General features: G+C 44.0%; 1 protein-coding gene across 1 annotated transcript in view; it reads left to right on the top strand.

Annotated features, from left to right (window-relative positions):
• The window catches only part of LOC309576235 (vitellogenin-2-like), a gene marked incomplete at both ends in the record, with an annotated part of 49,960 nt that overhangs the window by 18,827 nt on the left and 15,082 nt on the right, over positions 1-16,051 (top strand). Inside the window, 17 exon segments of the mRNA XM_082287391.1 lie at positions 908-1,005; positions 1,751-1,910; positions 3,289-3,450; positions 4,328-4,438; positions 7,642-7,722; positions 8,649-8,669; positions 8,848-8,999; positions 10,814-11,065; positions 11,205-11,366; positions 11,513-11,661; positions 12,072-12,195; positions 12,328-12,485; positions 12,566-12,731; positions 14,362-14,580; positions 14,988-15,205; positions 15,320-15,417; positions 15,855-15,979. Of these exon segments, the coding sequence (XP_082143517.1) occupies positions 908-1,005; positions 1,751-1,910; positions 3,289-3,450; positions 4,328-4,438; positions 7,642-7,722; positions 8,649-8,669; positions 8,848-8,999; positions 10,814-11,065; positions 11,205-11,366; positions 11,513-11,661; positions 12,072-12,195; positions 12,328-12,485; positions 12,566-12,731; positions 14,362-14,580; positions 14,988-15,205; positions 15,320-15,417; positions 15,855-15,979 (2,456 nt within the window).

The following is a 16,051-nucleotide window of genomic DNA, read 5'->3' on the forward strand; positions in this document are numbered from 1 at the left end:
CACTTGCACTGGAACATTTAGAAAGACTGATTAGAGTGTGAAGCTCTTGAAGTAGCCTAAATAATCAAGGTATAATTAACATGAAGATCCCTCCTTTTTGTACATCACTACTATAGTTCCAAATTGGAGAAGCATTTTGGTTATACGATGAAATTTTTCTTAATTAAAACTTTTTGAAGTAGAGCTTTTCTAAAATTCACCACACATGACTTGTATATGGATGTTACTCCCAATTCGATTTGTAGGTATAAATTTGGCTTGCATTGTGCTGGGGATAGGTATGGAGAAGTGGTGAAACAACCTGCTTGATTCTCTGAAAACAGGGATTGTTTGTTTCTGTGAAAGGTACAGGAAGACCTTGTTTCATCCTGTGCTGTGTAGTCAGGGGCTATATACAGTGTGGGTATTCTGACAGAAGAGCTGCAATATATGCATTGGGCTAAATCTTGCTGAAATTGGGTTAGCATATACCAGTGCTGAGCTCTGTCCTATTTGTTATGTGCTTGGGAAGTGATAATTGTGCTAGAAATGGCTCCAGTGACAGTCACGGTGTTCCTCATATTTCCATATTCCAATACCGTGTACTCAGAGCCTTGTCAATCTGCACAACTACACAGATACTATAGACAGCTCAGTAATAACTTCTAGACATAAATGTGAATGTTAATAACCCAAAGAAAAAAGAATACATCTGTGATCATTAACATTGTCTTCTAACCTTTAGCAAACACCTAGTTTCTATATATGCACATTTCTACCTTGCTTTGTTCTTTGTTTTGTTTCTTGAGTAGGGTAACTGAGGAATTTTGAAGAAAATAAAATTTCAGAAACATGACAGTTGCTCTTTTTCTTGCTTAAAGAAGCTAAGTTTGGTCTGGTTTGGTTTTGTTTTGTTTTTTTCTTCTAGGTGCTTCTCTGTGGATCCACAGTGAAAAGCAAGGGCTTGTACTTCTCGCCCCAGCCTATGGCATTGATAAATTGTACTTTGATGGATACACATTCAGGGTATCATTCTTCCTCTTCATAAGATTGGGTGTTAAGAAATTCCCATAGGATTCCCTTAAATCTGTGTGTATGAATGCAAGAGTGTACACTGGCAAAGGGAAGTGTGTGCAGAGCACAAAAAAACCTCAAAGGGAAGACAATGCTACAGGATTGCACAGTCCTACTCTTTATTTCTGAGTGTGAGAAATGAGAATCTTTGATCAACAAAAGTACATTGTTCTTGCAGTACAGGTGTGTATTGGGAAGCGGGTCTGTGAGTGTACACACGCTGAGTCAGCAGTGCCTTTGCAAGAAAAATGAGTTTTCAGCTCCTGAGCACTGTTCTTACAGCTGTGTAATTCTTCAAATATCAAAAATTCAGCCATTCTTTTTAGATAAATGAGTAGTTTAAAGTCTGCACTAAAATTAATATGAAGCTGGAACATAAAAGGTCAATAAACTGTACCTGTACTATCAAAACAGCCACCAGAAAAAAGCTTCAGCATATTAATAGTCCAGAGCATTAATAGCTTAACAACCTAGACTGGCACAGTAGGTTATAAAGACTGTAGCAGTTATAGATGCTGCAGCCCACCAGGAGTTTGGCATCTCTGTCAGACTGTCAGACCCTTTTGAATTTTTATCAAAGAGATTTTAAATGTATGTGCATTACCTTACACTGGAAGGGACCTGCATAGCAAAAATGTGCTCCACAGGTATTGTTTTTCTTTAACTTGAAATACTTCTCACTTCTTTTTCCTCCAAGATTCAAGTTGCTTTATGGATGGCAGGGAAAATGTGTGGACTGTGTGGAAAATATGATGCAGAATGTGAACAGGAATATCGGATGCCCAATGGATATGTAGCTAAAGATGCAGTGAGCTTTGGGCATTCTTGGATTTTGGAAGAAAAGCCTTGTAGAGGAGGTATGCTAGCTCTAATGAATTTAACATAATATTACTGCAGTTGTTCAGAAAATATAGAATCTGTTCAGAAAATTTTAAATCTGTATATATTTTGGAAATAAAATCATATTAGAAGATTCATTATTAAGTTATATAGTAATTATTAAAATTACTTGCAAGTTGAGAAAGAAATAAGAAATCACAGGTTAAACAAGCCAAAATATACAACTTAGTTGAAGTTCAAAAAACAAGATGAATCAAAATCTTGTTTCAGTTTTGAAGTATTTTCGAAGAAGATCAGAAAGAGGATAAAATTTGCATGGAATGCTTTGATTTAAGTACAACAGCATTTTCCAGACATCAATTTTCAGCAATTGGCCCATCAAAAAATTAGATGGGGATTAGTAGTTATTACCATGGCTGACCACCTGGTTTTTGAACCAGTGCAACCTGTCAAGCAAAGCATTCAAGTACATGAACAGTTCCAGGGACTTAATTACATGGTTGAAATAAAAACCCTGCATTTTAAGTCTTTCAGCAGATTAGGATCTTATGGTGTGCTGGTGCTCTCAGCTGAGGTTATGATGCAACATCACACCACGGTGCTCAAGGAGAACAGGCACGTTGCATGTGTAGAGACTTGCCCTGTGGGAAGGACATCCTCAGTCCCTGGAGATGGCTTGTACATGTCTATCTCTGCATTAACTGTTATTCTTCCAAGTTTTTGTCACAAATTCTGGGCAACAAACTTGCTTTACATACCCATACACAATAATATTCCTGTGGCTGGTAGTGACCACATTCTGTTTCCTTTTAACATATGGTGGAAACTGCTGAAATTTGAAGATATAAAACTTATAGCTAAGAATAAGTTGTGGTCTGTTTAGCTTCTCACTTGTAACTGTTTGTCCTGGGAATCCAAAATGAGATTGAGTTTACTTGCTGGCAGCAATGACTGTTTGCTCTCTATCTGCACCAGTTCTGTGTCTGAATGACATTGGTAATAATGCAATTCTTTGGGGATTAATTTTATTTGGCCAGACATCTTGCCTTTAGTTCCACTGCTGAATAGCCAACATTTTAAAATGTGGTTTGACAGCTATTCAGTAAGCAAGTTTACTTTGAAAAATGTTTATTAGAAAGTACCTCAGACTATGTTTCTACATCCTGATCTAGAAATAGACCAGTTGCATTTGAAGTTAGCTTTCCAGGACTCCATATCTAACAAGCTGATTTGAAAGGTTTATCAGACTGTAGAGCTGCTTCATTTATGATCAAAACACTGTTTTCCCAGAGGGGAAGTTGTTTGCAAATTGACAGTGTTGGCAGATGGGTCCTTCTGGGGAGGTGTGGAGCTTTTGACTGTAAGCACTTAAGCTGTCCCCAATGATTGTTGCAGCCTGCAAGCTGCGGCGCTCCTTTGTGAAGCTCGAGAAGACGGTTCAGCTCACCGGGGTCGAGTCCAAGTGCTATTCCACGGAGCCTGTGCTGCGCTGCCTGAAGGGGTGCTCTCCCACCAAGACTACTCCAGTCACTGTCGGCTTCCACTGTCTCCCTGCTGGTAAGTCAACAAAACTCCTACTGATAGGAGCTGAGCAAAAGTATAAATAGATTGTGACTTGACTCAATCATTCCACTTGAAAAGTGTGAATAATATAACATAGACATAAGTAGGTGTGGACTTAGTGCCCTATTGACTGAAGCCCTTTCCCTGTTTTATTAATAGGCAAGCATTCCTTCAGTGAGAGAGATGATTTTCTGTTGTACATTTACTTGTTTTCCTTGTACTGGAATTTAAAATCTAAACCGAATTCACCTTCATGGTGCTTAGGGCTGTCAAGGTAAGGGCAGGATAACAGCACAGTCAACAAGGTGATTCAACTGAAAAGTTTTTACTGCAGCCTGTGGGGATTGAGCCATATATGACCAAGTGCAGCACCTTGAAACGGGCATCCTTGCCTTGCATTTTTCAGATATCACTGCCTTTGGATGTGATCCTATTTCACTGAGCTGATTTAGGCACTAGAGGTACAGGTGTGGACAGGATTCTTGCACACGGGCCCAGTGATATAGGAGGATTTATTTTCTATAGGTATATTATGGATGATAAGAGATTAGATAAAGTCGATATAGGTTATATAGAGCATAGAACTGTATCTGTTTTCCAAGTTTTTTTTCTTAAAGATCATAATGCCCTTTCCTAAATGTATCATTAATAAAATTCTGCATGGAAGCAGTAGCTTTCAAGGTAGAACTGGCTTATTAACGAAGTGGGTTTCCTGGAACATCTCTGTGTGACTGAGACAAATATAAATATGTAAATCAGTGAGGAACAGCCAAGCCTGCTGTAATTAATGACTAGTGTATGGTAAATGCTGTACCTTGCAGAACTACTTGTGAAGTAAGCTGTTTACTTTTCATTTCTTGTTCCCCATCAGATTCAGCTACCAGCCTGACAGACAAGCAGACGAAGTTTGACCAGAAGTCAGAGGATATGCAGGACACTGTTGATGCACACACAGCATGTTCTTGTGAGAACGAAGACTGCAGTGCATGAAGCTGTACATTTGCAGCATAGGAGAAAACAGAAATACTTTCATGTTTTTATTGTGTGGTGTAAAAAGCCTTGTCTTAAGGAATAATAGAGATGCTAAATTAAGTACTTGAGGATGTGTGGAATCTTCCCAAGTAATTTAAAGTATTAAACTTTATTATTGTAGAAACTGTTATGATTGCCCATAAATATCTGATTTCATAATAAATCCATGCATGGAAAAAATTGTGAAGGCTTCCTTATTTCACTGGTAATGGAAAGAGGAGGTCTGCATAGGTTCTCCTAATCCCCCATTTCTTAGACTTCCTGAGTTTGTGACTATCTTCTGTGCCTCAGGGTCACACTGGGAATTGGGTTGGATAGCTGTAGTACTACTACTCCTGATTGTTCTCTTAATGCTTCCTTCCCTGGTCCTGGGACCCTGTGCACCTGCAGCAGGAACTGATCACCTTGGTGTGATGCTGCACCCTCTGCAGCAGCCATGCAGCCATGGTGCTTGGCAAGAGCTCTGTGATGGGCCAGAGCTGCTGTAGGGAGCAGCAGGCTCAGGGAATAAGCCTGAATCTCATGTCCCTGGGCAAGGCTGCTCTGAGGGAGCCAAGAACATGTTGAGTTTCAGGTGCACCACATGCAGAAGCTATGGTGAACCAGGGTCTTTGAGCAGGACAGGGTGGGGTTACCCAAGCACATCACCTGCCAAGGGGTCTGAAGCAGAGCCAGACCTCTGCACTTTGGGTGAGATGTCCCAACCTCTGTGCCCAGCAAGAGTCATCACTGCAGCCACCAACTGGTGGGCTCTGCCTCCTGCCCCCCACCGCAGGTCTGTGTGGGCATGGCCAGGGATGAACTCATCTGCCCTGAGCACTGGAGCCCAAAGGATTCCAGCAGATCTGGAAGCTGTTTTCTGCTTGCCCTTAAGGCTGTGTTTGCAGGCTGATTATGCACACTGGGTGAATGGGATTTTGAAAACACTTGAGAATATTCTGTAAAAATTGTGTTGTTTCGCTTTCCCCAGCAGCTTTTGCACCTTCAATGGATGCATATACCTGAGTTTTCTTGTCTGGATATCAGTTCAGAAAGGTAAAGTCCTTAGTACCAAAAGAAGTATGTTTGAAAGGTCTAAATATACAGTTCTGTGCAGTTTAAATGCTGCCATGGTAACCTGCACTGCAGAGTGAAGGGGAACTGGCAGCAGCAGTAAAGCCATGAGCTGGTGGGTTTGATCCTTGCCTGGAACTCACATGGAGCAGTGATGGAAAGCACAGATTTTCAGGTAACCTCAGGCTGAATCCAGCAGAATCCAGGGCTTTATATGGCCCCCAGAGCCTGGCTCTGCTGGCAATGCTGGCATGAACTCCCAGCTCCAGTGGGGGCAGCCCATGGGGCTCTTCTCTTCCCAACGTGCCAAGGCTGGAGCACAGTTTTAGGGGGATTTTTGTCTTCCAGCCTCAGCATTCAGATGTGATGAGCTCAGCAGCACCGCCCTGGCAGGAGACCCTGGGTGAGCATCAACCAACCACCAAAGCAGCCAGCGCACCTGTGGGACTGCAGGAGGATGTGGGCTGTAGGTGCCCACCTCATGAAGGCTGTGGAGAGCCCTCAGCCTCTGCTCCTCTCCCCCACTGCCACTGTGGAGGGAGCTGAGCACAGTTTGAGGGAAATGCTGTCCAGGCCAGGTCCTGGACTCAGCAAAATTTTTTGTGACCATCATAATTTTCTTAGGTTTTGGGGCTTTTCCTTTCTCTTTTTAATTCAGGTTATGTCCTTTCTAAAAGGGCTGAGAGTATATGGGGGCAAAGGCTTGGAGCTGATCTTGAGGTACTGAAGAAATGACCTAGAAAAAGAGAGGTTTCAGTTTTATTTAAAAATTGCTAAAGACAAAACCCTTGCCAGCAGGTTTAGGTGACCCTTGAAGCAGAAGAACAGATGACCCTGCCCCATGGCAGCAGCATGGCTGGGGTGACTGGGGATGCAGCATCTGCTGCCCAAAGGGAGGGATGGGGTGGGATGGGAGCAAGGTTCTGCAGCCCCAGGCTGCAGTGCTGGCAGTTTTTGGGGGACCCTGCCCTTGCAGCTGGGTGCAGCCTGTACAGCTCCCAGTGAAGACCCTTATTTTGAGGACTGTTGTTTGACCCTTATTTTGAGGAGTCACTGTTATAGTGTGATATTTCAGTGATACATTGTTTTAATTTTGAGAATACAAGCATTGTTGCATTTAATATTGCCATCACAGCAGCCCTCTGCTTGTACTGCCACTGACCTCAAGTCCTTGCTACTTGCAAGCTGGGGTTTTTTTTGAAAAAACCCAAACCTGTGCAGCTGCACATAGCTATGCCATAACAGCTTTTGGGCCTCAAGTGCTAGTGGCCAGTAGCTATATACTCAAATACTTTAATTACATTTACCAAATCTCCAAAGCCATGACACAACTCTCTAGCAAATAGCTTGGCTTTCTATCATGTGCTACCAGTTTTACAAGGGAAAGGGTTAAAAAATCAGGACTTGAATATAGGGCCAGTAAAAACATGGTGAAGGGTTTGTCACACTTCAAAAATAATTTTTTTGCCCTACAGATGCAATCTTTGATCTAGGAACAAAATCCACTGTTTGTCAGACATTACAAATTATATCCCAACTGCTAATTATAAACAAACATCACCTAAACAGCATTACAAAAACTAAGCTGTCTTGGATAGGAGCCACTGGTCCGTTGATGAGAAACTGAATCCAGTTCCTTCCCACAGTGAGCTGGGCAGCAGCAGCTCTGGTTCCCCACCCACAGAGGAGAAGGTTGGTAGGCAAATAGTAGCCACACAGTGCCAGTGTGAATCCCCCCCAGTCCTGGGGCTGCCTTTGCCTTCCTTTTGCCGGTTCCTAATGGAGCAGCTCCATGACCTGACTGGAGGGAACGGGGGACTTAGGAACAAGGCCAAACCCTGGAGCCAAGAGCAGCCTGAGAGACCTGTGGGGTTGCCTCCAAAAGGACAGGGAAAATGCCCACTGGTGAGAGAAGGGGTCTCCACCATGGCGTAAGGATGCCACCCCTTGTTTAATGATGTGAAAAGAGTTTGGGTGGTCTGCATGTTATCCACCTTTGTTAAACCAAGGGGTTTCTGTCTGCAATACCTGGCAGCCTCACCCCTTCCCCCTTGCCAGGCAACCCTCATCAACACCCCTCTTTTCACCCCTCTGTGAAAGGGGCTGGCACATCAGCCGTGGAAGAGAAGCCAGGTGAGGGCAGCATGGACGTCAGCGGCACCTTTGTGACCGTGACGGGAGGTTTGTGTTACTGGGTGAAGTCCCCGTCCCCAGAGAGCAGCGCTGTCCTGACAGCCTGTCCCACTCACAGCAGGGCAGGGGTGGATACAGTGTCACAGGAGGACTGCCCAGGGTTTTGCACAATCCTGCTGAGGCACTATCAGTTAGATAAGCTCTGTGTCTTATGGTCAGGTCAGGATAACCTGGACCAAGTCAGCACAGACTGCAATAGCACTGGGTCCTTTCAGGGAGTAAGGGTAATTAGTAGTTTTACTTACATAATAATGAATTTTGGCTTGAATTATGTTTTAATACTTTTAAGCACTTGTTTCTAAAGGTACTTTCAAGGCATTCAGTTGGCGAAGTGAGAATAACAGCACTTGTGATGGTTTTGATTCAGCAAAAATACCCATTGCCCTGACCCCCACCCCCTTTCCCTCAAAGGGTTTGTTGGGTGGTTGATAAGAAGTTGATAACTCAACAAAATTCACTGTGCCTGTTAATAATTCTTCTATAAAAGCCACAGATTTTCCCCTGTGGGCTTCAGTCACTTTTAACATGAAGGGACTCATCCTGGCCCTGGTGTTCACCCTCGTGGGTAAGTTGAAGCTTTACCAGCACTGCTGAGCTGTAACAGCCACTGTGATCCTGAGCAAATTGCATCTCCTTGGGGCTTTCAGGGATATTTACAGCTTCATTTGCCGAAGCCCGTTTATAGCTTCAGCTGTAAACTATTAGATTTCTGTGCTAAGCTCAGCAGCAGGAGAAAAGCCAAGCAAGCAGCAGCTAGTGAGCAGGGCTGGCATGGGCTCAGTGTCCTGGGGTGTAGGGTGAGCCCCATTACTGGTGGTTTGCCAACTATTAGCACGCTGACTTAATGAATAATACATGAAAGGATCTACAGAAATGGGTTTTTTTCATGAACACTTTTCTTTCCTTCCTCACAGGGGGCCAGAAGCAGGACCTTGGTAAGTGGCTCCCCTGCCAGCAGCTCCCTTGCTGCCTTCCCTTACAGCCTTGCCCTGCCCACTGCTTGCACTTGTTTTTTGGCAGTGGCAGCTTCACCCTTCTTTGCTGGGCTGGTTCAAGTAACATCACAACAGTCACAGCCAAGAAGATGTTTCTGTTATATTTTTTTCCTAACAGAGCCTGTTTTTCATATGGGCAAGACCTACCTGTATAGCTATGAGAGTATCATTGTGCATGGGTTCCCTGACAGAAGCCTAGCCATGGCAGGGGTGAGGCTGACCAGCCAGGTGGAGATCAGCCGTGTGTCTCACAGTGACCACCTTCTGCAGGTAAATCACTGTGGGCATAGGAGCCCACCTATCCACTCACACACCTACTCACCCACCCTTATCACGCAGTTATGGAAGTTCAGTTCATACCTCCAGGCTGGCAAAATAAGTAGCAAAAAGAAGTAGAGCTCACACAAAAGCTATGGGCCCTACCCACTGCTGGATGACCCTCTAAGCCCAGTGTCAGTCCATGCAGTTTCCCCCAGGCAGTGGTGATTCCCCAGTGGGGGCAGAGGTGTGGACATGGGCACTGAGCTCTGCACCCTGTACATGCAAGACATGATGGGGAGAGCTGAGGGCACTGCTGAAGGGTCTGCAGCTGCATCCAGAATGTTTTGGATTACTGGCAGGGACCTACAGGGAGCACAGGCTTACTCACAGCCTGCTCCTCTGCAGGAAGGAGATGGAGCTGCTCCAGCTCTGCTGCCATCAGTATCTGAGCCCCTTGACCAAAGCTACCTCAGGTTCATCTCCCTATAAAAATATGGCAGGCAGCTGCATTAAAGAAATGTCCTTAAGATAGTTTTACTAAGGTAACACTAAGCCTGAGTATGAAAGTGGGCATTCTAGAATGAAAGATCCATGTTTTTTATCCTGGTCCATAGCCTAGAAAAGCTCAGCACTGGAATTCAGATATCACATGAGAAAGACCCAACTGTCTCCATTATCCCCCTTTTGATATTCTTCACATAGGCATTAATTCTAATGTGAAGAATTCTAATGGTAATGCCTGTGTTTAGCATAATGATATCAGATTTGGAAGCACTGTTACTCATCAAAAAGATTAAAACAAACAGCTTAAAATACTGGCATGGCACGAAAGACCACAGACAAGGGATTAAGAAGACAGCAAGTGGGGGAAAAGCTGTAAGAGGTGCACTTAGCACTCGCCCTAGGAGTTTTCTCAGTCTCTCATCCTGCACATATATTAGGGAAACAGTGTGAAGGAATACCTATTGTCAAACTTCAAACACTGCTGCAACTGCAGGCTCTGTGTAACCTCGATGGAGTCGCTATAATATTAGCAGTTGCAGACAACAGTCTTGAGTAGGATTTAATTTGAGAAAATGTGACAAGAGGCGAGCCACCCTTTCAGCATTGCTGATGAATGCCTAAAATAAAACAGAGCACAGAGCCCACACCTTTTCTCTCTACACAGGAACATGTACTTTTATGCACGAGGGTGGGAGGTGTGTTTAAGTATGGGACTGGATTGGTCTGTGCATGCGGGCACACGCTTCCCACTAGGTAGCAGTCAAGGACTTGTGAACAAGCTTTACAGCCTGGGGAGCTCAGAGGGATGTCAGCCACTTCCAAAGGTGTGAGCTCCTTCGGTCACCTCTGCTCCCCCATCAGCTGTGCCACGGCTTTAGTGCTCGGGGATGTGCTGGGACCTGGAGCAGCAGCCAGAACAGTCCCTGTGTGTTTAGGCAGGCAGCTTCGGCAATAATGGCTTGGCTGCCTTGCAGACTGAAAGGAGATCTCACTTGTCATCTGTGGGAAAGGAGTGAGTATCCTGTCTGTACTGATTGCAGGTAGCTGGTGTTTCACTCACCCTATAACCTTCATGACTTGCTGAACTTTTGGATCCTGCTCTTTTGGATCTTATTTTTCTGGCAGAAATCCTTCATGGAAGTTTGTATTTTCAAGGATGCTTCCTAGGCCAAGCACAGAAATCTGAATTGGAAACTGTTTCCTGCAATGTTGGACAAGTGACTTTTTTGCCGTGGATAAGAAGTGTCCGGTTCCCCTATTATAGCACTGTTTCAAACTGATGGGGAAGAGTATGATTGTTTTCCTGTTTTTGTTCACAGATTGGATCACCAAAGCTGGAGGAACACAATGGCTTCTGGCCCACTGACCCCTTCATTCCATCTTCAAGGCTCTCAGAAACTATTGCTGCATGTCTCAGCCAGCCCTTTAAGTTTGAATACACTGAAGGAAGAGTTGGAAGTATTTTTGCCCCTGGGGGCTGTCCCATTCTGTGCATCAACCTAGTGAGAGGGATTCTAAACATGATGCAGATAACCATCAAAAAGTCACAAAATGTGTATGAACTACAGGAGGTTTGTTTTTTCCATTCTGATTTTACTTTTATTCACATTTTATCATTAAAGAGTAAGTTATACTTCCCAGACTGTTTTCTTTGACCTTTTTATTGCTGTTTCAAGTGGGAAGTTCACTGTGTTTAACCAATGCTTGCAGGCTGGGATTGAAGGCATCTGCCAAACCAGATACGTTATCCAGGACGACAGCAAGAATAACCGTGCCACCATTTCCAAAAGCAAGGACCTGACAGACTGCCAGGAGAAAGCGGTGGAGAACCTGGGAATGGCATACATCCGGCCCTGCCCGACCTGCCCCCTGGTACGAGAAGCACGGAGCCACCGCTGCCCTGCTCGGCCATGAGCCACTGCTCAGCCCTCACGTTGCACTGATGCTCGTAGGTGGCTCGGCTTGCCTGGGCTGACCAGCCTGTTCCTGTTTCTGAGTGGGTCTCTTTGCACTTCTAGAAAGAAAAAAACATTAAGGGCACAGTGACGTTCATCTACCAGATGAAGTATGGTGACAGCGGGGCATCGTTGACGTCTGCTATGTCGGACCAGGTGTACCAAATCTCTCCTTTCAATGAACCCAACGGGGCAGCAGTCATGGAGGCAAGGTAGGAACTGTGCGTGTCCTCACATTATCATAACCAGGAGGAGATGCCTAAAACATACTTACTGTTGATTCTTGAGATAACCAGAAGCATCTGGCCTGTGGCTGCCAAGGGCCAAAACACTGTACAGCCTGTGGGATGCCCACCCCAGATGCCCAGGATGTTTCAGGTGGCATGTGCCCTACTGTTTAGGTCCCCTGAAACATCTGTCCAACCTCTCAGAGAATGTAGCAAACTCTCACAAAGGCTTTTGCAGTCATATGGCTTTTCCAGATAATCATGAGCAATGGATAAGTGCACGATCCATTTGCAGTCCCTCTGGGTACCCCTCAGTCTGCTCCAATGCTGTACAAATCCTCCATGCACAGAGTGTGGTTACAGGCTACTGATGCATTTCCCTCTTTCCCTTGAAGACAACAGCTGTCTCTGGTCGACGTTAAAAGGCCTCCTATCAGTGCACCAACATCTCAGCTGCAAAACCAGGGGAATCTTCATTACAATTTCTCAGGAGAGCTATCCCAGATGCCAATTCCTCTAGTAAGAATTAAAAATCCAGATTTACAGGTATTAGAGGCTTACTTTCACACACTTCCATTATTTATAAAGTTAACAGATCATCACATAATTACTTTAGACACGGATCCTTCCAACTGTCTGTTTTTTCCACAGTTAACAGAAACGCTGCGGCAATTAGTTCAGAATAATGAGAAAGGAGCCACTAAAGAAGCTTCAGCCAAGTTCTTACAGATGATCCAGCTTTTTCGTGTAGCAACTCTCGATCAAATCGAGTCTTTGTGGCTGCAGTTTGTCAATGAACTCCCCTACAGGTAACTGTGGCCTTCAGCCAGGGTTTCTGATCAGAGGCACACTGGGCAATGAGGAGACTGAATCCTCCTCTCCCTGGCAGGCCCTGGTTCCTGAGCGCCATCTGTGCTGCTGGAACTACTGACACATTCAGATTCCTGAAGCAAAAAATCCATGATGAGAAGCTGAGCATCTGGGAAGCAGCTGCAACTCTCCCTCTCGCCTTCCATTTTGTTACACCAAACAAACAAACCCTGGAAATTGCCTCAGTGAGTACAGATCCTTCTTCCATCTATTTTCTCTCTCACTCATTTTTAAAGGTGAATTCATAGGATTAGAAGTGAAAGATACAGCATATCTACTTCTAAATTTGTAAAATGCAAGGTATTAACAGAAATGGGGAATTCCTCAGAAAGTACTCCCAAATACTTGTTGCCAAAAGTTTGTAATTATATTTGATGTTAAACACCACAAATTATAAGAAAACTGCTCTTGATTCTTTTTGCCAAATCAGAAGCAGGAAAAAAAAAAAAAGGACAAATTCTAGAAAACAATACAATGTAACCAATATCTAAAGTGCATACGGCATTACTGGAGCAAGTCTATGAAATTTTCTTGTAGCTGAATATCTAGTACCTGATTTAATTCCTGAAATTATTCAGAAAAAGCACAAATCAATTTTATCTATTTCTCAAATGCACTTATTGATAAATATAGCTCTAATCAGTAGAAACAGTAAATAATGATACTTCTTCCTTCTGCAGACTTTTCTGACCTGTCCCCAAATCCAGAAAATAGTGTTGCATAGGATAATTGTTTACCTAGGATATGGTAGCATTGTGAATAAATACTGTGCTCAGGCTGTACTATGTCCAAATGAACCTCTACAGGTACGTGACTCTCATTTCTTATAATAAAAGGTGAAGAAATTTTTAAAATGTCATTAATTTAGCTCTTAAAATGCTGGCAATTAGGTAACTCACTCTTTGCATGCCTCACTCTTAGCAGTGCAAAGACAGAATGAAACACTGAGCTGATGCCTTTGAAAAATCAGGTTGTAACAGTCCAGAATTTCAAATGTAGTGCTAAAAGCCCAGGGGGATAACGGATCCTGTAACCAGCCTTAAACTGAGTTTAGGTGTGACGAAATTTGGATTAAAGCAAAATAATTATGATTCTATGATTCTACTTTTACATTAGGTAAAGTGTACTTAAGAGATGTATTAAAAAAGCAGTGAAGTGTGAATATATGCAAAGCTCTGGATATGTCATAGGTTAGGGCTTCCAAGGAGGCCCCGCTACACAATTGCATTTCACTGTCAGAAATATTCAGGACATTGTCCTTGGACTATGGAGCTCCAGCTCCTTGCTCAGCAGGGCCACTGAGAAGGCCTTGCTGCTGTTTGACAAGTTTTTAAATCTTCTAAGAGTGAAATAAAGCCAAGCCACCAGAATGGTAATGTTCTTCTCAGAACAACAAACCTGTTCAAGTAAACTTGAAATTGCTATAAGAAGTGAAAAATATGCGAGTGCAATTTGGCAGGGCTGGCAGAGGTGGCCCAGGGAACAACTGAACCTGGCATCAGCTCAGCACTGCCTTTGAACTTGCAACAGACTCTCTGGTGCAGGCACCCACCTGGGACTGTCTCCTACACTCAGGCTCAGGCAGAATTCAAAATCAATTACAACACTGTGCAAGGAGAAAATCAAGTTTATTTGTGTGGCCCGTGTTTGGCATCCTGATAATGATGGTGAGATTTTTCCTGGGAGAAAAGTCTGAACAGCCCTGTTCTGGGATTTGCAGCAGTAGTTGTTTTGCTTTCCATGGCAATGCACATTTTTATGCATTATTACAAGATCATTACCTGGTAAGATTAACATGGTCTGCTTCATTTTCAGCCACTCCACCATCTTGCTACTGAAGCCACCAACAAAGGTGATGCCAAAGACATGTCCTTGGCCCTGAAAGCCATTGGCAATGCAGGAGAGCCAGCCAGTATCAAACGCATCCTGAAGTTTTTGCCAACATTTTCCTCAGCTGCAGCTTCATTACCAAACAGAATTCATGCTGATGCTCTGTTGGCCTTAAGGAAAATTGCAAGAAAAGACCCTGTAAAAGTAACTGAAATTATCACTTAAACAAATATCTTAAAGGGTATGGGTTTGCTTAGTGATTCAGGAATAATAAAACCATCAGGTAATGTTAGCAACTCCAGGTAGGTTTCTCAGTTACTGGTCTTCCTCTTGCCCACACTGCAAACTCCTGACATCACCCCATCCTTGCTGATATCCTGGGAAAGAGTTTGCTTTAGTCGCTGTAATACTGGGCCCATTCCTAATGGGTGTTTCTCCCTGGGTTCATGGTGCACCCAGCAATATCTTCCTTTTCAGTGACAGGACTTGTGCTCACGTCTCTTGTTTAGGGTTCTGTTCTCCATTCACTGCAGAGCACATATGCACTGCTTAGGAAATACTGCTCACTGGGAATTTATGGGCTACTCAGAGGTTGTATCTTCCTCCTGTAGGTCAGGGAAATCACTCTCCAGGTCTTTATGGACAGCACACTTGCTCCAAATGTCCGAATGGTGGCTTGTGTTGTCCTCTTCGAAACCAAGCCTGCTCTTCCAACAGTAGCAGCTCTGGCCAGCTCACTGCTGACAGAGCCCAGCCTGCAAGTAGCCAGTTTTGCATATTCACACATGAAGACTTTGGCAGCAGGCAGGATCCCACAGCTCTATAAACTGTAAGTAGACGAAGAAGTACATTTTTAGTAGCAAATGGAGATGTTTTTCTTGCAGTTTTCTAAGAATTTGGTCACAGCCGGCTCTCTTCATACGGTTTTAACTCTATTATTCAGATCTGCTGCTTGCAATGTTGCCATTAAACTCCTGGGCCCCAGACTTGACAGGCTGAGCTATCGTTACAGCAAGGTCATTCAGATCAGCGACTATTCCTGTGAGTACCATCTGCCCTGTGCACTTCCTCAGCTTAGGTACCCCAATACCTCTATTGCGTTCTATGATTTTCATCCAAAATCCAGTCATGAGCTGTGAGTTTAGTGCACTTGAAATAGAAAAAGCAGAAGAGCCTCCTAACATGCACATTAAATCAGCACACATGCAAAATTCCCTGAGGCTCTTTCTCAAATCTCTGGTATCTGCTGAGGAAAGTGGTACTTGCAAATGGATTTAGGCCTCCTTCTTCAGTCCCTGGGGTTGTGCTGGCTCTGCCTTAGGACAAAGTCCTCCTACTGAGGTTGCAAACTTGAGGACCTGTGGGACTGAATCCTGGCAGAACCCCTTGTTATCTGCTACAGCACATACCTGAGGTGGCTTACGTGCACCAGACACCTCGGAGAACCTAATTTCTGCTGCTTTTTATTCCTGTGGCAGCTCAATATCAGGCTGGTGCCATTTGGAGGGTCTATCTAATGAACAGTCCCAGAACCATGTTTCCATCTGATATAATCACAAAAGTAAGAGGATATTATGCAAACACTGCAACGGATATTATTGAGGTAAGTATTGCATTAAGGCAGCCAGCTTTTGGACTGTGATGCAGTGTTTAACTCCATTTCTGGCTGTGAGGG

The sequence above is a fragment of the Coloeus monedula genome, assembly GCF_965178545.1.
Source record: "Coloeus monedula genome assembly, chromosome: 9".
In the NCBI taxonomy this organism is placed as follows: domain Eukaryota; kingdom Metazoa; phylum Chordata; class Aves; order Passeriformes; family Corvidae; genus Coloeus; species Coloeus monedula.